The sequence below is a fragment of the Rattus norvegicus genome, chromosome 6 (genome assembly GCF_021556685.1).
Source record: "Rattus norvegicus strain SHRSP/BbbUtx chromosome 6, alternate assembly SHRSP_T2T, whole genome shotgun sequence".
In the NCBI taxonomy this organism is placed as follows: Eukaryota; Metazoa; Chordata; class Mammalia; order Rodentia; family Muridae; genus Rattus; species Rattus norvegicus.
Window position 1 is genome coordinate 61,919,518 of NC_141539.1, and position 21,381 is coordinate 61,940,898.

The following is a 21,381-nucleotide window of genomic DNA, read 5'->3' on the forward strand; positions in this document are numbered from 1 at the left end:
CAAGTTACATTTCTGGAAGCTTCCATTTTGCTACACATGGTAAGCAGGTTATTTCAGTATTGATACTAGATCTTCATGTCTCTAGAAGCTGTAATTTTATTGTACCTCAGAGTCATACATTTTTGAAATGCTTGTATTTTTTCTTTCCTGTTCTGATTCTTAAAACATGCAGGCATCACTTGTTCTTATTAGAAAAAAAGGAAACCCAACTTTTTTTCTTGCTTGATTTCTAGCTTCATTTCATTCCTCACTTGACAGTTTAATATCCAGAACTACTTACTTGAAATAAATGTTTTATCTTATTTGGTTGGTAGAACAAAGTTCAATATATTTTAATTCAAATCAGCTTCTTTTAATATTTAAAAGTTGTTTTGTATAAAATACAAAAACATGGACACAGATAAAATGTACTTAAAATATAACATTTATAAAGGAGGCTATGAATAAATGAATATATAAAGATAAAACATTTGGATATTTGCTATTATTTCCTTCAGCCTTGTGCGGTTTATGGCTTGTATAGCACAGTTAGATATGAATGCTGCATCAAACAGACTTTTTGGATGCCATTGTGTGGTATAAGAAAGGGAGATTGTTTATCACACCAACATGCAAAACTTGGAGTCTGCATGTAGATGGTAACCAGTCAGGGTCCCTTAGACGGTTAGCATGCTCTTTTCATATAAGCACAGCCTGCTATTTTAAGACACACTCATGACTTCCATGAGACTTCTTTTTAGAATGTTCTGTCTTTTCCTTCATATCTCTTACTGTACGGACCTTCCTCATGGCTAGGTAAATGGCAGCATAGTTTATTCAGAGGAACTTTGAGCCTCCCTATATTTTTTATTACCCAAAAATATATAATGGGGAATTACATTCCAAGTCCGTATGACCATATGTGCTCATTGACTTAAAACCTTAACTATCCATGTGTGCTGTACATAAAAAGCAATTGAATTAGAAGCCTGAAGAATGAAATAAAAATAACCAAATGGGTTACTGAATTCAAGTGAACCATTTTAAATGGTTATAAATTTCAGTAATTCTGAAATAGAAATAAATGCTGGAAAATGTTTATTGTACTTTGTGGATAAAATATGTGCACATCTAGTTAAACATGTAGCCATACTTAGAAGATTTAAGCAATGCATAAATTACATGCCAACATAGTAATGTTTATAAATATGATTATGCTTGTTTCTTTTGCCTTATCATTTATACTTGATGTTATTTATTTAACTTAATATTCATACACAAATATAATTTGAGCCAAACATACCCCAATTCTTTCTTTCTCCTTCAAATTTTTGAAACAATTATTAGGTTCATTTATTTAGTGTGTTTGTGTGTGTGTGTGTGTGTGTGTGTGTGTGTGTGTGTGTGTGTGTGTGTGTGTAAGTCAGATGACACCTTTCAGTGACGTTCCACTCGGTGGGACCCAGGGATCGAACTCAGGTTGTCAGGCTTGGTGGCAAGTGCCTTTACTTGCTAAGTCATCTTGATATTTTAAAATGTTAAAACAGAGTTTAAATATCTGTCTGGGCTTGGATAACACATCCACCTCCTGTTTGCCTCTGATATGTTCCTCCACAAAAATTCCTTTGTTCATCTCACTGTTGCCTTTAACTTTACCTAATAGTCTACAGTGCTCCTTACACTGTGATTGTATCACTAACCAAGGCAACAGGGTGGAAAATTACAGTAGTAGGACAAAAGTGTTCTTTCTAGAAAACTAGAAGGAAGCAGAGGGCAGAAAAGTCCCTGGGATATTTTATTATTTCTGTTGCATATTGTACATTTACATTCCTTATGATGAAGTGGTTTTCATTCCTTACGTTGCTCCTAAGTGAAGACAACCCAAACACGTCAAACGTGTCAGACAAAAAAGGTGCAGTACCTAAAGCAAACAATTCTTTTCTGTGGCCCCGAACTAAACTGAGTGGGCTACAAAAGACTTGGAGGCATGCTTAATACAGCACTCATTTTACATTCATTTCCTGAGACTACTTTGAAAAATAGAGAAGAAAGGCTATAAAACTATGTATCTCCCAGCTTTTGTCTGAAACTGCCTTGTTTGTACTTTTGTACTCACTTTAGTACTTCACTGTGTGTGTGTGTGTGTGTGTGTGTGTGTGTGGAGAGAGAGAGAGAGAGAGAGAGAGAGAGAGAGAGAGAGAGAGAGAGGAGGTCTGAAGGAGGAGAGTTAACTAACTCTCTCCATTTGCTTTGAACTGTGATAGAGTTTTCTATGCATCACGCTGGCCTTCCAAGGAGCCCTTCCTGTTTCAATTTCACAAGACAGGGAACTGAAGAGCAGTTTAAGAAACATGTCCAGATTCATAAACATCTCTCGGGGCTGGCTCTTTCAAACCTCTAGAAATTCCGATTATTTGGACTCTAATGTGGTTCCTTTTACTTAAATTCAGGGCAACAAATATTCTAACTCTGAGTGCAGAGCACCAGAGTCCTTGGCAGTCATTCCTCTTCTCCCAAACATGCACAGAGAGTTTATAAACTGTGAACACACTGCTTCCCTGTGTCACAAATCAACCAGCAAGACCTTTTGACACAGAAACAGGAGATAGTGGATCTGTTTCAGCCATGTGAAGTTTCGAGCTACAGAGAGAGAGAGAGAGAGAGAGAGAGAGAGAGAGACTGTCACACTTCACATAAGGAACTGCCTTTGTTCCCCACAGATCCCCTGAGTCTTGAGTTCCTTAGTGTTGTCTTTTAATGGCAGATCCATCTGTCTCCTTCAATTGTTTATCATGTTCTACAGGGCATTGCTCTTCAAAACTTAAGTTTGGGGCATGTCTTTGTCTACAAATTGTGCTACATGCCCTTTATTTCAGGCGCTTGACACATTTCCTTTTCTCATTTCCTCCCTTCCCAGTGTGTATTTTAGATTCCTTTCACTTTTTTTTTTACGCCTCTTACTTCAATTTGACACTTTGCACACATCCTTAAGCTTCATCTAATGTATCTTGCCTTCATTTTAAAAAGTGATATGCTCAGGATAACGTCCTTCTGCTCCATCCCTCATTTAAATAAGGCTATGTATCTTTGGAGTTTTCTTAGACGGAGAATACGCAGTGCACCCTGGGAATCAGCTATCACTACTCTACTCTTACAAATAAAACGCATTTTTTTTTCCTTTTAAAACTTGCAGGTTGTAGAAATATAATAGTAAGGGGAACATAAACCTTTAAGATAGATTTTCGGAAGCATAGATGTTACCTTTAAAACAAAAACTTCAATGTGAATTGCTTACATTACATTGATTTTTCTTCCCTCAATGATAGTGTGAATACACTTTATGTTAAAAAACCAAAAGCAAGCTGCTGATTTTCCTAGCTTTTCCTAGAATTAGTTATTACTGTAGGTCAACATTTTGTGTTTTGCCGTATTGACCCATGGCTTATTTCACAAAGGACTCGTCTCCCATGAAGATGTGACTACTACTTAGTTACATAGTCTCTCGCCTTCCATCTCTGCTGATCTACTAATCTGTGTTTGTTTCTCTCTCCCTTACTCCTGCGGGGATGGTGACGCTCGACCTTTCTGTGCTATTCTCAGGTGGCTGGAGAAAGATATGTCTACAAATTTGTGTGTGACCCGGAAGCCCTTTTCTCCATGGCCTTTCCGGATAATCAGCGCCCCCTGCTGAAGACGGACATGGAACGTCACATCAACGAAGAGGACACGGTGCCCCTGTCTCACTTTGATGAGAGCATGACCTACATGCCAGAAGGGGGCTGCTGCAACCCCCACCCTTACAACGAAGGATACGTGTACTAACCTAACAGTCAAGCAAGGCACCCCGTGCTTCGCCTTTTTTTTTTTTCAAGATACAGAGAATCTCCGAATTCTCTTACAATGTTTGTTTTATTTCTGTTGTTTGTATTTTACTTTTTAAATAATAATACAAAAGGGGGCTTTTCCTGTTGCATTATTCTATGGTCTGCCATGGACTGCGCACTTTATTTGAGGGTGGGTGGGAATAATCTAGACATTCATTCTTTGTAACAGGAAGATGGTGGGTGAACGGGCAGAGGGAGCTGAGGGATTCCTTTTTACTTAGGCTTGGGATGGGGTCCTACAGGTTTTCTGTATGATGAAGCTATATCATGTTTGTTCGATTTCTTAATAACGTAAGATAATTTTCCCTGGGTATCTACGGTACAGTTGATTTCACGTTGTGTAAATATCTTCTTGGAGACCATTTGCCTTGGGCATTTCCCCATCAGTACTGAGTCTCTGCAGGTGTACAAAAAAAAAAAAAAAATCTACTGTAAATGGCAGTTTCATGTTAGAAATGACTGTTTTTGCACCTCTTGTAAAAAAAAGAAAAAAGAATATTTAGCAATTGCATTTGTTGTTCTTTCTGTTTCATACTGCTTTACAGATGACTTGTAGAGAATGACCATAAATGTGGGCAATTCTCTCAGAAGTTGAGTAATCCCCATAACTGTAAATGAGGGCCACAGTTTTGGACTCTGGCTCTAACTGAGTCACAGGCCAGTAGCATTACATGGATCTGGTGTCATCTTGCTGTTTTGGTACTACAAGTACTGTCTTTTAAATATGTTGATGCCCATTTCACTTAAATAATGACATTCATGATCCTTTGGAATCTTCATGTAAGTGTTAAAGCTGGGATCACAATGAAGCAAAAAAGAAAAAAGAAAAAAAAATGACCTGTCTCCTTTCACTATCTTCAGTACATAAATACATTATTTAATCAATAAGAATTAACTGTACTAAATCACATATTATGCTGTTCTAGTTACAGCCATCACTCTTTAAGAAAAATATCCACTACACTAAATAGGTACTATAGTAATTTTTAGACATGGTACCATTGATATGCATCTAAATGTTTCACTGCTGTGTTCTGTTGATAACATATATAAATATTAGATAATGCTAATGCTTCTGCTGCTGTCTTTTCTGTAATATTCTCTTTCATGCTGAATTTACTATGACCATTTATAAGCAATGCAGTTAACTACAGATAGCATTTCAGGTCAAAATAGATGAGTCAAACCATTTATTGCTTAAAAAATAGCTTACACCACGGTTACGCTCTAAGCAGCTTTTATGCACATTGACAAATGAAGAGTGAGCCTGGGCTTGCTAAAGGAAACTGTGGAAACTTTTGTAACTTTTGGTGAAATGCAACATTGTTTATGGACTGTTAAAGAGTATGAGGAAGTCGATGTGTGACGTAAGTGCTGGCACTGATGCTGTCCTTCATCTCCTTTGGACACGCCTGTAAATGTGATTGGATTGTACGGAAGAAAAATTCAAACATCTGAGATTTCAATGTTTCGGCCTTGTTTCCATTTTGTTTGATTGTTTGTTTGTTTTATTGTACACTCTAAAACAACAGCATTGAACATGGGCCATGTGGTTTCATTCACTCTGAAAATCATAAGGAAATGGTGTCTTAAGACCCCGCCCCCCCAAGTAGCTGCTTACCAGATCCAAGCAAAGAAAATGAATTGTGTTCACTCTGTTACTATTCTGGAAGAACAACTTTCATAAAGAATCTACAGGAAAACGTTACTGCTTAGAATACCCTTAAAGCCCAAGTAAAGGGAGCATTTCAGCAGCACAAGAAGGAAATTGAGAAGATGAGCCCTCAGCATCCTTTAGCCCATGTTCTGCAGATCACAGTTGTTTCTGTAACACAACAGTTCCTTCATTCTCCACACGCACAAATCGACACTATCCACATGCTCCATAAATATTCTGATCCCTGCAGATCTCTATAAATGATTTCATTGACTGTGCTGCATGTGTTTCCCTTAGCCCTTCACGGGCTGATAAGTATGCCTTAAAAATCAGGACAGCCACCATGATCATGTGGCTACTTACAGCACTTGGAATTAAATGACTTTCTAAGTAACCAGTGAAATATTTATCGGATAGACACCCGAGATATATGATTGAGCTCTTGGTAAAATAGATAAATTCTAAGTGTGTCTTTAAATGTAAATCATATAGAGGAGTCTTTTCTTTGTCTATAGTTCTTCCCCCTGCCCTTTTAATATTCTTGTTCTAGTCAGTCAGAGAGAAAGATTCGGACTCTAAGTTGTTCTAAAGGATGAAAAGAAGAAAGATGTTAATTTTGATGTATAAGAACAAGTATATTTCTTGTTGCAATAGGCAGTGTTTAAATGGACTATGTAAGTCATCAGCTAGCATTAAGTATTCCTAATAATAAAAATTTCAAAGTATAATATCATATACTTTAGAAAAATGAAAGGTTTTATATTCTGATTTCTTTCTTTTTTTTTTCAGATTGACTAAAAATTCTAGTCACTGATGTTTGCAAGATTATTGCATTTTGTATTTCAACTGCATTGGATACCAAGCATAGAAATTAGTGAAGCCATCTTTTTCTTTTCAGGTTATAAAAGAAATGTAAAGCTATATCCACTAGTGTGTGCTATCTCTAGTTGAAGATGTGCATATACCCGACAACGTCATAAAACAAAGAATGTTACCTTCCAAATAAGTTATGAGAAATTATTTTCCTAGGGGTGCTTCAAAATCAAAATCCACATAACTGAGTGTGTAGTATTTCTTCAAGCCCCAGAAGCCTTGCTTCCTCTAGATGCTATAACAAACTGCTCAGACTTGAGTAACTATACAAATTTACAATCTTGGAGGTCAGAATTTCAAAGTCAGCCTTAAAGGGCTAAAACCAAGATGCTAGGAACACCACCACCTTTTGAAGGCTCCAGTGAGGCCTTGTTTCTTCCATTTTCTGGGGATGTCAGTATTTCTTCACTCCTACTAACAACATTTCAATTTTGCCTCCCTTTTTTCCTGCGGTCACAGATCCTTCTAGATTCCTGCAAGGACACTTTTTTTAGGGATAATTACACTTTTTTTAGGGATAATTTTAGGGATAATTACAGGTTAATCTTCCCCTCTTGCCATTCATGCTTATGTGCCATTTGTCCCTTTGAACAGAGAAGCATTCATAGGTTCCTGGGTTTATGATGTGGCTATGGGGAAAATCTGGGAAAGGTTTCTTATCCTGCTTTATTCAGTTTCCCACACAGCCAAAGACCCCAGAGAGCAAAATGCTAATTGATTAATTCATGGGCAAAAAGTTCTAAGATTAGTATGTGTGAAGGAGAATTGTCATTTATCATTCAGATTACCTCCCCTTACTTTGCATAAATACCTTTTAAAAAACTCGGCATGAAAATTCTCCTATTCCAGTAAATCATCTGGGTTATCACATCAAACCTTTATATGTTTTAAATATCCTTCCTCTCATAGTTAAACATGTTACGATAGGAAAAATAACCAACCTGTGAAAACTGCAATAGCACCGCTAAAATGATGCTCGTGCCATATTACGTTTTCAAAAAGCATTTGCTTCTTTATCATGAGTGAGTTCGTTCTCCATGATTGTCAGATCTGCAAGTGATAACTACTAATTCACTAAGAATAATAAACAGAATATGCTTTTCTTAATTAAAGGAACAATCCTAAAACCTGACTCGATTTCTTTTTATATTGCAGCAAAAAAAATATTTCTTGACTGAAATCACAGTTTTTGAACTAGATTATAGACTTCTAAATTGAATCACGTTTTCAACCATTCAGCCTTTCCAGATTATATAATGATGAAACATATTGGAAAACAAAAACAGTTGAATGCCAGTTGAGTCCTTAATTTTCTTTCCTTTCCTTTTTTTTTTTTTTAATCTGAAACAAACAAGAGATTTTCCAGGCACAGTTTGGCATGGCGAAGAAACATTAAAAGTGGGGGAAAAAAGGGGGGGGAAGAATCAATTTATAGAAGGCAATTGCAAGAAGCATTTCGTAGAAGCCAAGTTCCTTAAAGATGTTTATGTTCCATTTAATACTAAAGAGATAGGTGCTGCCCGGGAGGGTGGAGAGAGGATGACTGCTTTGTGTTCTTCGGAAAGCTGACCACATTTAGTGAGAACTGAACTGCTATTTTTAGGACTTTATTTTATTTTCTTAACTGAGACTAACTTAGAACCTTTAAAAAAAATATGGAAAAGTATAGTTAAGAAGGAAAATCCGGCTAGACTAGTGGGTGCCTTTACAGAAATATTGATGATTTTGGAATGTTCAATGAAAATGCATATATAATAGCTGTGGTTTAAGAATCCATATATAAGGTAGGTTTTCTTTTCACATATAAACTCCAATACTCTTACTTAGTTCTATTTGAAAATTAAGTTACTATGGGGAGGAATTTCTTTTAAGTTTGCTTGGTTGTATTAAAATTATAATTACAGTTCGAGAAAACGTTATGAAATTCATGTGGTGATAGCAAATTAAATATGCTCAAAATTTAAGTCTAAAATAAAAGCCCAGAAATTGAAAATATTGGGTTGTCTTGATCACTCAGAATGGTGGCGCATTCAGACCCTGTGAATGGCATCTCAGTGTTGCCAGCCTCTTAATGAGCTAAAGTTTGAATAATTTATGACTGAACTGTAATAATTCTGCACTGCAGTCCTTTCTCCTTCCTCTCATTTTCTGAAGGATTCAGATATCATGATACTTAATACATTTTTCCAGTTGTGTTCCAATTTCTTTAGACATATTTCATTAAATCTCAAGAAATGTGTTGAGGAGGAATAAAAGCAGAATTTGGGGACCCAACAAGAGCATGTGGCTTGTCTATACTGCCGCTACTGTGACTCGATTTGTCTAATGAGGTGACAAACTAGCAAATGTCATTGTGTTTGAGATGTCAGGAGATCACGAGTAGATTCCTAACTTGGGCATAGCTGTGTTCTTGATTTAGCTTCTCGTGATAAGAATTCCTATTGCAATTATGTTTTGCTGAACCCGTGTTTTGGTTGGTTGCTTGGTCTTACCTTTGGAACACTCTTTGTAGAAAAGCTAAGAAGTAAATAAAGCACCATTTAAAACAACAGCATTGACAAATGGAAATGGCCAATGTTCCTTTTGATTCTTTTCCACTGGAGAAAATTCCAGACTAATTTCTGCCAAAGAAATCGAGGTAGAGGCTCTACTCTTCAATAACACATTGCATAGTTACCTGAACATGTTAATACATGTTAATGAGCACACTGCATAGTTGTTAGTTGAAAGGAAAACGGAGTCTTCAGAAAACGACTGAAGGGAAGCAGGGTCAGTCACATGATTAAAAAAACACAAAATCGAACAAAACGAGGAAATGTTATATAAAAATATCTTAATTATTATGCTCAGTTTCTGCTAAGGGAGTAGCAACAGTATCACGTACAGGTTAATATTCCAAATCACTAGTAAAACCATTTCATAGAAATTTGCAAGGATGGTGGGAGTAAGAAAAGATAAGGTGTGTGACTGCACTTTTCAATTTTCAAAATGCCATATTTTATTCAGCAACCAAGTTTGGGCCTGGCACTTGCAAGGCAAGTCTTTAGTGTTACCACTAGGAGACACGTCCCCCCAACACTGCTATTTTATTTGTAATGGACCACAGAAATATTTACTCTGTTCTTAAAAAATAGTTTTCAAACTTAAGTTTAAGCAAAATTTCCCATGCTTCGTTAAAAAATGGGAAAATGCATTTATAGTTAAATTTACCTGCTGAATAACATCTTAACATCCACTGTCAATAATAGTCAAAGTAGTGTAGAACCACTCATTTTCAAAATGTTTTCACTTTTCTTTGTCTATCTAAGTCATTGTTTTAGTTAGGATTTTACTGCTGTGAAGAGACACCATGACCAAGGCATCTCTTATAAGGACAACATTTAATTGGGGGCTGGCTTACAGGTTCAGAGGTTCAGGCCATTATCTTCATGGTGGGACCGTGGCAGCATCCAGGCAGGCATGGTGCAGGAGGAGCTGAGAGTTCTACATCTGGACGCTGCTAAGAGAAATTTGACTTCTAGACACCTAGGACAAGGGTATTAAAGACCAAGCCAATGGTGACACACCTACTCCAACAAGCCCACACATCCTAATAGTGCCACTCCCTGGGCCAACCATATACAAACCATCACAGTCATGATATTTATAAAATATTCCAGGTGGTACTTGCTTATGAATTAGGATCTGAAATATGAAAGCATTGCAAATTTATGCTGTCTCTTAAAATATATGATTGTGGTTCATTTTCTAATAGGTTGGCTTGGACATTTTATGATAGTTTGGTGTCTTTATTAAACAATAAAGATGTCTACATAGGTCAATGATGTTATTAAGGAAAACAAAGTATAGTTAGTCAGTTAATTGGGTATTTTTAGACTCAGGCTTTAAAATACACAATAACAAACAGTTTCTTTCAAACAAGCGACATTAGGGATAGTGAGATGGCTCAGCAGATACAGGCCCCTCCTACCAAGCCAGATTACCTCAGCTCATATCGCAGAATTTATAGGGTTGAAGGGAAGACCTAACTGCTGTACTCTGACCTCCATGCATGTGCTATGGCATAGCACCTCCACCACCCAACATAGATAGGTGGGTAGGTGGTAGATAGAGTTAAATAAAAGTAATTTACATTTTGAAAAGCCACATCAAATGGTAAAATGACTTGCCTTCATCTTTCTCTAGTCTGAATTGGAAGACTGTGATTAAAAACAAATTCTAGAGTATAGGTAAGCTCTCTAAGGTTGATGTTTGGGCTATCATGTACTTAATCTGAAGTTTGGCCCCTGGGATAAAAATGGGCAAGCTTTCACCACCCGTTATGTTTTTCTTTAAACACTAAGGACTCGCTAAACTAAATCATAATGAATGTTATATTTCCGTAACTTTCCATTTGTCTTTTTTAATTCTTTCTAAATCTGTTAGTAAGAAGATAAACTGATTTAAGCACAATATAGCGTGCATTTGGTTCATTAAAGAAAGGAAGTTTCTACAAATGTAAAATTCCCATATCTTTCTTCTTTCTCTTTAAATATCTTTAAAAATCTTTTTCTGTATTTATTTATTCTTTGAGAATTTCATCTAGTGTATTTTACTCATATTTTTTCTTGTCCCCCCAAACTGCCCTCGATCCTCTCACCTAACTTCATATTCTTTCTCTTTTAAAAACAAAAACAAAAGGCCACTAAAATGGCATAACGTCGTTTGTGTTGGCCATACTATAGAGTATGGAGCTTGCCCTGGAGCATGGTTAATATACCCAGTGACACTTCATTGAATAAAACCAATGTTCCACCTTTCTACAGCTATCGATTGCAAATATCTTCTGGCTGGGGTGGGACTCTGTGCCCACTTCCCCTTCATCATGCTAAAATTTTTGTCCTTGGGAGTCTTCCTCATCTTGTGCATGCTGCCACAGTCTCTGTGAGTCCATTTGTGCATCCACCCTGCTATGTCTGGATAAGGTTGCTTTCCTGAAGTCACCTATCACCCTTGGCCCTTACAGTCTTTTGTGTGACTCCTGACTCTACCCTTCTGTCTGGATCCCTGAGCCCTGAAGGGAGGTGATATGACAAAGAGTCCCGCAAAGCATCTCACCCGGAACAACATCTAGTTGTGAGTGGGTCTCCTGTATATCTTTATTTGTAGCTAAGGAAGTAAACAGTACAAATGATCAAAACATTGCTGTTCAAATGAATTTGCATGTCTACCTCTGAAATTCACTATCAATAAAACCATGAAAAACAATCAAATTATAGAAAGGTTCCTTTCCAGAACTTCCTCTGTAGTTCACTACTTCAGTTCTTTGGGATTGTGCCCAGAAAGGCTATTGCTTCAATCATACTTGCATGGACTTTAGAGTATTTGTTTCAATTTGTTCTGTGCTGTGAAATTCACGTATTCAACCCTTCAATTTCCCCACATATGAATCTTCTAAGAATTAACATTGAATACTTACATAAAAATCATATGCATAAATATTTGGTCCAGATGAAGTGCCTCCCATATAAGATAGATTTATGGAAAGTTATCCTTTTCCTCAAACTAAATAAAACTAAACAATATAAATCTAACACGGAGATCAGTATAAATCGGAACACATCCTGTAGTGCTAACCGTAGGTGAGACTTTACAATAGAAGTAATTTAGTGGTATCTAGTAATAAAAGAGCAGAATAATTTTATTCAAAAACATTTGTTAAGTTTAATAACACCCATTGTGATGACATGAAGCAGTTAGGTAATCACTAACTATAAGTGCACATAGTGTATAATGTATATGAAGATTTAAGAAGCAGCGCAGTGAAAACTTACTCATTAGCTTCTTGACTACATTGATTAAAAGTAGTTGCCAAATGCCCACTCTGAGCATGTGCACACACTGAGTTCCTCACTGTGCAGTGACAGGGTTGTTGTGTCATTCCATGTTACTGGCGCTAAGCAACAGTAACCAACTGGTGTAGAGCTTGTCAAAGCCCAGGCTCCCTTTCGGAGAGAGGGTGGCTATTTTTGGTACATCACCTAACAACTGGTCTCTTACCCTGAGCCTCACTTACACTGAGGCCCACAAAGAGCCATAGAGATGAGTCACAAGATCCTACAAACAGTGACTGATTTCAGACTTTGATCTCTCTGTCCACTGACCTGACTGATAGCAGGAAACTCAAGTTGGTGTCTGCCTGTGCCCCTACCTTGTGTGGGATACAGTTCTTCTGCCTGAGGCCATCTCAACTTACGCTATTGACCCTGTCTAGCATTAATTGTATCCAGTTTTACTCTCAACATTTGGAAAAATCAACTCTTAACCTGTAGCCAGAGTCAGAATGCCTATCAAAAATATTCCATTTGAGGCTGCCTTGAGGGAAATATTTTACTCTACTACTGTTCAAGGACAAGCAAACCTGAAAAGAGAATTTTCTTTTTTTTTTCTTTTTCTTTTTTTTTTTTTCAGAGCTGGGGACCGAACCCAGGGCCTTGAGCTTGCTAGGCAAGCGCACTACCACTGAGCTAAATCCCCAACCCTAAAAGAGAATTTTCTAACTCTGATAAAAGTAACTTGTTTCTCTTTTCTTTATTCAGTAGTCAATAGCAATTACCAGGGATTTGATTTTCTTATAGTCCAAGATATTATACTCTCAGAAAAGGAATAGTAAAAGGTAGGAATTAGAGGTATAATCATTTAAGGATGAAGATAGGCCAGGGCACTTAATCATTCATTTCTGGGCTATCTTAATTCCGATTGCCTTGATGAAGACAGTTTATCAGCTCTTGTCCTCATAAGAATGACATTATCTTTAAATCCTGTGTGAAAATCCCTGATGCACCACCATTATGGTGAGAAGACAAAGCAGCCTGGAAGTCCAACTAATTCCTTCAGATTATCCAACATTTGGAAGTCTGCGGCACTGCTGGGCCAGATAAACATGATGGGTAAGACCATGCTGAGCATTGGTAAAAAATTGAGCTCTGGAGAAAGTGTTACCTCATATACAGGTGGACAGGGGCTTTGTGTTCACCAAGGAGAACCTCCCCATGATGCCATATTGGCTAGTAAGATACCAGCTGAACCTGTGCTGGTACCACGGCACTGAGTGAGGTTACTATGTCAGAACACTGGTGTGGAGCCTGAGAACACTTCTTTCTTCCAGACTTTAGTCATCACTAGTAAAATCTCCAGGGGCACCACTGAAGTTCTGAGTGAAGTCCAGCTGATAAAATCTGGAGACAACATGGAAGTCGGTGAAGCCACACTGCTGAACATTGTGAACATCTCCCTCTTGTTTGGGCTGATCATCTAGCAGGAGTCTGACAATGGTAGCATTTGTTACTGGGAAGTGCTTGACATCACAAAGTAGACTGCAGTTTGGCTTCCTAGAAGGTGTCTGCAGTGTTACCAGTGTTTGAGGACTGGTTTGCCCCTTTTTGCCTTAATGTTACACTCTATCCCCAGTGGATACAAGCATGTCTTGCCTCTGCCTATGGAGACTAAGTATAGGTTCCCACTTGATGGAAAGGTTAAGGTCTTGTTGGTTGATCCATCTGCATTCATGGTTACTGCCCCTGTGGCTACCTCCATTGTAGCCTCAGCCTAGACCAAAGCCAAAGAAGAGTCAAATGAGCCTGATAAGGTTATGGGGTTTGATCTTCTTAACTAATTGCTTCAAAGAAAGCAGCACAGTCAACTAAATTTGAGAAACCTGAAAATAAAGTTTACTTCTCTTGTAGGAGATTGAGCATAAGGAAGGAGAAAGAAGAGAAAGATGGAGGAGAAATATGGACGAGGAGAAAGAGGAAGCAGAGGAGGAATAGGAGGAGGAAGAGGGGGAGGAGGAGGAGGAATAGGAGGAGGAAGAGGGGGAGGAAGAGGGGGAGGAGGAGGAAGAGGAGGAGGAAGAGGGGGAGGAAGAGGGGGAGGAGGAGGAAGAGGAGGAGGAGGAGGAAGAGGAGGAGGAAGAGGGGGAGGAAGAGGGGGAGGAGGAGGAAGAGGAGGAGGAGGAGGAGGAGGAGGAGGAGGAGGAGGAGGAGGAGGAGGAGGAGGAGGAGGAGGAGAATTCAACCCATACTAAACTGAATACAAGTTAAGGTATATGTACTCTGGATATATCCTCCATAAAAATGAGGGCAGATTTTTTTTAAATTCTTTCAGGTAGGAAAAAAAGAGAGCTGACTAGAACAACAGCAAGGAGACGACACAACTTTCAGAAGTAATAATAATTTAGCTTTAAAAACTCTGACTTCAGGAAATAATAAAGTCTACTGAGGCTCCTACTGCTGATGTCAGTATCAACTATCTCTGTACTCCTTAATCACTTAGATCAAGATCTGGAACCCCAAAAGAAAACCCCTCGATTTGTGCCAGCACGCCTTGCCTGCTAAAAAGGAAATTTGTTTTATAGTGCAGTAAGCCTTTGCCACAACTCTCGAAGGTAAGTGGTATTTTAGGAACTACATGTTGAATGGTTCTTCTTTCTCAAGTCACTAGAAAACAATACTAGAGTCTTATCTTCAGACCAGGAAAACTGGTCAGTATGGAATATCTTTTATGTCTTTCCATTTTCTTTAAGTGTTTTGATTCCGATGCTATATTAAAGCAGGCTAGTATGACACTTATTTGTAAAGGCCATGCTTAGCAAGAAGCACAGTCATTTATCTCAGTGTATAAGAATCTAGAGAAAGATGAATACTGTCAAGAGCAAAACTATGCACATACAGTTAGTGTATTCGTTTTCCAGGGCTGCATCAACAAAGCACAAACGGTGGCTTAAGCAATAGAAATGCATTCTTCACAGGTCTAGAGACCAGATGTTCCAGATGAAGGTGTTGGTAGGATTGGTGCCCACTGAGTACTTCAAACTTCTAGGTTCTTTCCTTGACCTCGGAAGGTCATTGTCTCCCTGCATACATTTACATGTTCTCCTATGTATTTCTATCTCTGTCAAATTCCCCATGTTAGAACAATACTAGTTATATAGAAATCTGGGTCCATTCCCATAACCTAAATTTAGCTCCCCTGTGTAAAGAACCAACCTCCAAATAAGGTTACCCTGTGTGATACTGTAATTAGGACTCTAGCATATTTATTTTTAACTCCGATAGACTGAAACCTATAATAAGTACTTAAATTGTTCAAGTGAAAGTGAAGAAACCCCTAAGCATGATTAAGACTTAAATCACAGTACTTTTTTGTGTGATTAGTGTAGAGAAAGGAGCTGTTTAATATGATGAAGACATCCCCTTTATTCTTAAGAAGATGCTTGACTTAAAAATTCATTTTCATACTCTTTGTATCTTTCTACAAATCAGTGCCTTTTTTTCTAAGATTATGTTTCAAGGAAATTAACATTAAAGGGGCTAATACACTAAAATCTAATAAGAAAATGTAGAGATTAAAAAAATAGACAATGGAATGATGTAAGAACAAAACAAAGAAAGAAAAGATATAAAAGAAAAAATGTATAGAAGAAAGAATACTGCTCTCTATATTTAGGACCCAAAAGTTAGCTATAAAACACGAACGAAATCATGTTTCCTGAACTCAAATGTGAAGTTCGATGAGAAAACTTGATTTGAACACTATTTATCATTTACGCACCATCGAGCAATAGCCTGCGTGGGTTTACACAGAACAAATCACGCCAAACAAACCTGATTGCTTTTTTTTCTTCATTGAATTACAAGATTAGTAGATGAATGCAATGTGGGAGATGTAATACATTTGAAGTTCAGAAAAACATTTGATACAGCATTTCATGAACTCTGAATTGCATTCAAATAGTCAGGAATATTAACACCAGTGTTCAGGATGAATATTAAATAAAGGATTTCGGGGAGGGCGGGGAACACAATAATGGACTGATATGGCAGCCGGCGAACATATCATTATAAGGTGCTACAATGTGTTACAGTGATCACAGGATTTATTCAGCACATATTAACATTCACACAGCTTTCATGGGCTTGATAAAAAGAAGTGGAATAAAAGGCCAAGAATGCACCCCAGGACTTCAGACAATATATACAATCAATCCAGGTTTAGGGAACGAAGAAAATAGATCTGGCCTCCTGGATTTTTGCTGCTTTTGAAAGCAGTCATTTACATCACTGCATCATTTCAGTTCCTATGTGCTTTAAAAATCTGCTATGGGGGCATTGATTTAGACATTCTGTATCTCAGAATAAACCATTTCTTTAAGTCACTCGATTGACCTGGCGTTATATAAAGGTCTACATAAAAGACCACACAACCTGTCATGTTTTCCTGAGTCTACAGTGGTCAGCATTGGTCAGGATTCTTGACTCCACTGCAGCAGGTGAGGACTTCATATTCGACAAAGATCTTTAGGTGCAAGTTAAATAGGAGAGGGAATTATATAGATAGAAGTGAGTAGAAGTATTCCAGTGAAATTCAGTTGGTTCTAAATGAAAAGAGGATGCCGAAAGCACAAGGCCAGTAACATCACAGCAGTGCCTCGGCACAAGTGGGAAACGCAGGTATTAAATATGAAGCACAGAAATAAGTAGGAAGGAGAGAAGTGTGTGGCATCATTTCTGGAATGTAAGGAGGTGACAGCAAAGAGAAATTTACTTATGAGTTTATGGCATCAGGTATCACCCAAGAGAGGCAACCTGATGTTTGATCTAGTACATGAGGTTCAGGATAATTCATCAGCTGCTGACTATATTACTAAAATGACTTCTAGAGGATATTATTTATGTTGTCTAGAAACACCACTTTTTAGAATAACTAAGAGGTACAAAGGGAAATCGGAGCACACAGGGATGGTTATGAAGTGCCAGACTGTCATATGAGAGATCAAAATGCATACAATATTATGAGACAGAGGATAGGAAGTCACCCTATAGATGGATAATATCTGCTCCTGTAAGTAGAAAAAGAAATGGATGCTTTCTAAGGAGAAAGCAAGCACACGGTATATGAATACACCTTTTTACACATTAATAACAATTAAAATCTTAGTTGGAGAAACCATATATCTGAATGAATCTGAAGAAATAGCTTGAGAACATGCCATAGAATATAAAAATGTAATCAATTTATGGGTACAACTTTGGCAAGAAAATGAACAAATTCTTTATAAATTGATAGTATAAGTAATATATTTAGATGAAAAATTAAAATTCCAGCATATATTCTTCATAAATTCACAATGAACGTAACTGTTGAATTTTTTTTTTCACTGTTTCTTGCAAGCTAATTTCTCCTAACCGATTCCTGGTTATTTGGACTGAATGAATTCTTCTAAGCAGAGCCCTCTGTAGAGGCAGATGCTATCAGTGGACACTGGCTACTAGAAGCCAATAGATCTCACTGTAACAGCCAAGTTCTGAATGCATGCGTACATATATGTACACAAGCATGCACACATTTGTCAGTGTCTCTACAGTCATTCCTCACAGAAAAGCTTAAAAGCTCCCACACTGTCGCCACTTGAAGGCCACAGTTAAGGTTTTCATACTCAAATCCATAGCCCACACTTCCTTTATTTGTGGATTTATAGGTCTCCAATGTCACAAGAGCCTTCCATCATTCAAGGTATACCAATTATGCTGTATAACCATTATACATTTGGCTGTAAAACCAAATTTTAATCTTTTTCTGCTGTCTTTAAATTGTTCATCCTGGGTCAGTTTCAAACTTTTGTCTTTCTGATAGTACACTCTAGAGTCAGAACAGGTGGTCGTCGTATGGTAAAGCAACCTTTACACCTGGCTTAGTTAGGGTTTCTACTACTGTGATAAAACTGTGTGTCTATTACCACAGACAAAAACAACATGAGGAGGAATTTTTTTTTCACTTAAACTTCCACATCACAGTCCATTTTCAAAATAAAGTTATGACTGTAACTCAAGTGGTTTAGGATCTCAGAGTCAGGAACAGATGCAGAGGCCATGGAGAAGTGATGCTTTCTGGCTTACTCCTCACGGCTTGCTTAGCTTGACTTCCTATAACACCCAGGACCACCAGCTCCTAAGTGACACTGCCTCCAGTTAAGCTGAACCCTCCCATGCCAATCAGAAAAACACACAGAGACTTGTTTATAGGCCAGTAAGACAGAGGCATTTCCTCAGTTGAGATGCCCCCTTCCAAAGCAATTCTGGGTTTTGCCAAGTTGACATAAAACTAGCCAGCTCATCACCTCTGACACTGACAGCTTCAAGAGTTTGCTTGGTACTTCAGTTCCTAGTGACGTCGCATAAAGATATCCAATGAGGAAGGATAGGTAATAATTTTTCATGAAGAGGTATTAAATGTATAAGTTGTCTGCTTTTGCTTTTTACTATACTTTTTAATATCAAGGAAAATAGCATTATTCATTAAAAATTTTGGGGCTGGGGATTTAGCTCAGTTGTAGAGCGCTTACCTAGGAAGCGCAAGGCCCTGGGTTCGGTCCCCAGCTCCGAAAAAAAGAACCAAAAAAAAAAAAAGAAAAAAAAAATTTGTTCTAGTGGAGATGAAGCCTTTAAATTAGATCAGGGTCATTACAGTGATTTTCCTATTTCCAACTGTTCTGTATTTGGCCACGTATAATTGGTGAGTGATAAGAAAGTCAAAGCCCTCTGCACCCAAATCCCGTGGGAGGGAGAGCTAAACACTCAGAGAGGCAGACACGCCTGGGAAACCAGAAGAGACTGCACTCTGCACACACATCTCGGACGCCAGAGGAAAACACCAAACGCCATCTGGAACCCTGGTGCACTGAAGCTCCCGGAAACGACGGCGCAGATCTTCCTGGTTGCTGCTGCCACAGAGAGCTAGTGGGCAGCACACCCCGAGCCAACTTGAGCCTCCGGACCACAGGAAAGACCAACTTTTCTGCTGCAAGAGGCCTGCCTGGTGAACTCAAGACACAGGCCCACAGGAACAGCTGAAGACCTGTAGAGAGGAAATCTACACGCCCGAAAGCAGAACACTCTGTCGCCATAACAGGCTGAAAGAAACCAGGAAAACAGGTCTACAGCACTCCTGACACACAGGTTTATAGGGCAGTCTAGCCACTGTCAGAAATAGCAGATGGCGAGAGACAAGCGCAGGAACCCAAGCAACAGAAACCAAGACTACATGGCACCATCGAAGCCCAATTCTCCCACCAAAACAAACATGGAATATCCAAACACACCAGAAAAGCAAGATCTAGTTTCAAAATCATATTTGATCATGATGCTGGAGGACTTCAAGAAAGACGTGAAGAACTCCCTTAGAGAACAAGTAGAAGCCTACAGAGAGGAATCACAAAAATGCCTGAAAGAATTCCAGGAAAACATAATTAAAAAAGTAGAAGCCCATAGAGAGGAGTCACAAAAATCCCTGAAACAATTCCAGGAAATCATAATTAAACAAGTAGAAGCCCATAGAGAGGAGTCACAAAAATCCCTGAAAGAATTCCAGGAAAACACAATCAAACAGTTGAAGGAATTAAAAATGGAAATAGAAGCATTCAAGAAAGAACACATGGAAACAACCCTGGATATAGAAAACCAAAAGAAGAGACAAGGAGCTGTAGATACAAGCTTCACCAACAGAATACAGGAGATGGAAGAGAGAATCTCAGGAGCAGAAGATTCCATAGAAATCATTGACTCAACTGTCAAAGATAATGTAAAGTGGAAAAAGCTACTGGTCCAAAACATACAGGAAATCCAGGACTCAATGAGAAGATCAAACCTAAGGATAATAGGTATAGAAGAGAGTGAAGACTCCCAGCTCAAAGGACCAGTAAATATCTTCAACAAAATCATAGAAGAAAACTTCCCTAACCTAAACAAAGAGATACCCATAGGCATACAAGAAGCCTACAGAACTCCAAATAGATTGGACCAGAAAAGAAACACCTCCCGTCACATAATAGTCAAAACACCAAACGCACAAAATAAAGAAAGAATATTAAAAGCAGTAAGGGAAAAAGGTCAAGTAACATATAAAGGCAGACCTATCAGAATCACACCAGACTTTTCGCCAGAAAATATGAAGGCCAGAAGATCCTGGACTGATGTCATACAGACCCTAAGAGAACACAAATGCCAGCCCAGGTTACTGTATCCTGCAAAACTCTCAATTAACATAGATGGAGAAACCAAGATATTCCATGACAAAACCAAATTTACACAATATCTTTCTACAAATCCAGCACTACAAAGGATAATAAATGGTAAAGCCCAACATAAGGAGGCAAGCTATACCCTAGAAGAAGCAAGAAACTAATCATCTTGGCAACAAAACAAAGAGAAGAAAAGCACACAAACATAACCTCACATCCAAATATGAATATAACAGGAAGCAATAATCACTATTCCTTAATATCTCTCAACATCAATGGCCTCAACTCCCCAATAAAAAGACATAGATTAACAAACTGGATACGCAACGAGGACCCTGCATTCTGCTGCCTACAGGAAACACACCTCAGAGACAAGGACAGACACTAACTGAGAGTGAAAGGCTGGAAAACAACTTTCCAAGCAAATGGTCAGAAGAAGCAAGCTGGAGTAGCCATTCTAATATCAGATAAAATCAATTTTCAACTAAAAGTCATCAAAAAAAGATAAGGAAGGACACTTCATATTCATCAAAGGAAAAATCCACCAAGATGAACTCTCAATCCTAAATATCTATGCCCCAAATACAAGGGCACCTACATACGTAAAAGAAACCTTACTAAAGCTCAAAACACACATTGCACCTCACACAATAATAGTAGGAGATTTCAACACCCCACTCTCATCAATGGACAGATCATGGAAACAGAAATTAAACAGAGACGTATACAGACTAAGAGAAGTCATGAGCCAAATGGATTTAACCGATATTTATAGAACATTCTATTCTAAAGCAAAAGGATATACCTTCTTCTCAGCTCCTCATGCTACTTTCTCCAAAATTGACCATATAGTTGGTCAAAAAACGGGCCTCAACAGGTACAGAGAGATAGAAATAATCCCATGCATGCTATCGGACCACCACGGCCTAAAA

General features: G+C 38.1%; 1 protein-coding gene and 1 pseudogene across 9 annotated transcripts in view; both read left to right on the forward strand.

The window, feature by feature from the left end:
- Positions 1-8,944, forward strand: part of Etv1 (ETS variant transcription factor 1) — an 89,102-nt gene extending 80,158 nt beyond the window's left edge. For 7 of the 9 annotated variants that reach the window (XM_087553788.1, XM_087553787.1, XM_087553789.1 and 4 more), the window contains one exon: positions 3,580-6,273. In XM_087553788.1, the coding sequence (XP_087409914.1) occupies positions 3,580-3,801 (222 nt within the window). In that variant the 3' untranslated portion in view covers positions 3,802-6,273. 9 annotated transcript variants of the gene reach the window in all.
- Positions 8,945-13,210: 4,266 nt separating this feature from the next.
- Positions 13,211-13,984, forward strand: Rplp0-ps9 (ribosomal protein lateral stalk subunit P0, pseudogene 9; annotated as a pseudogene).
- Positions 13,985-21,381: the final 7,397 nt, after the last annotated feature.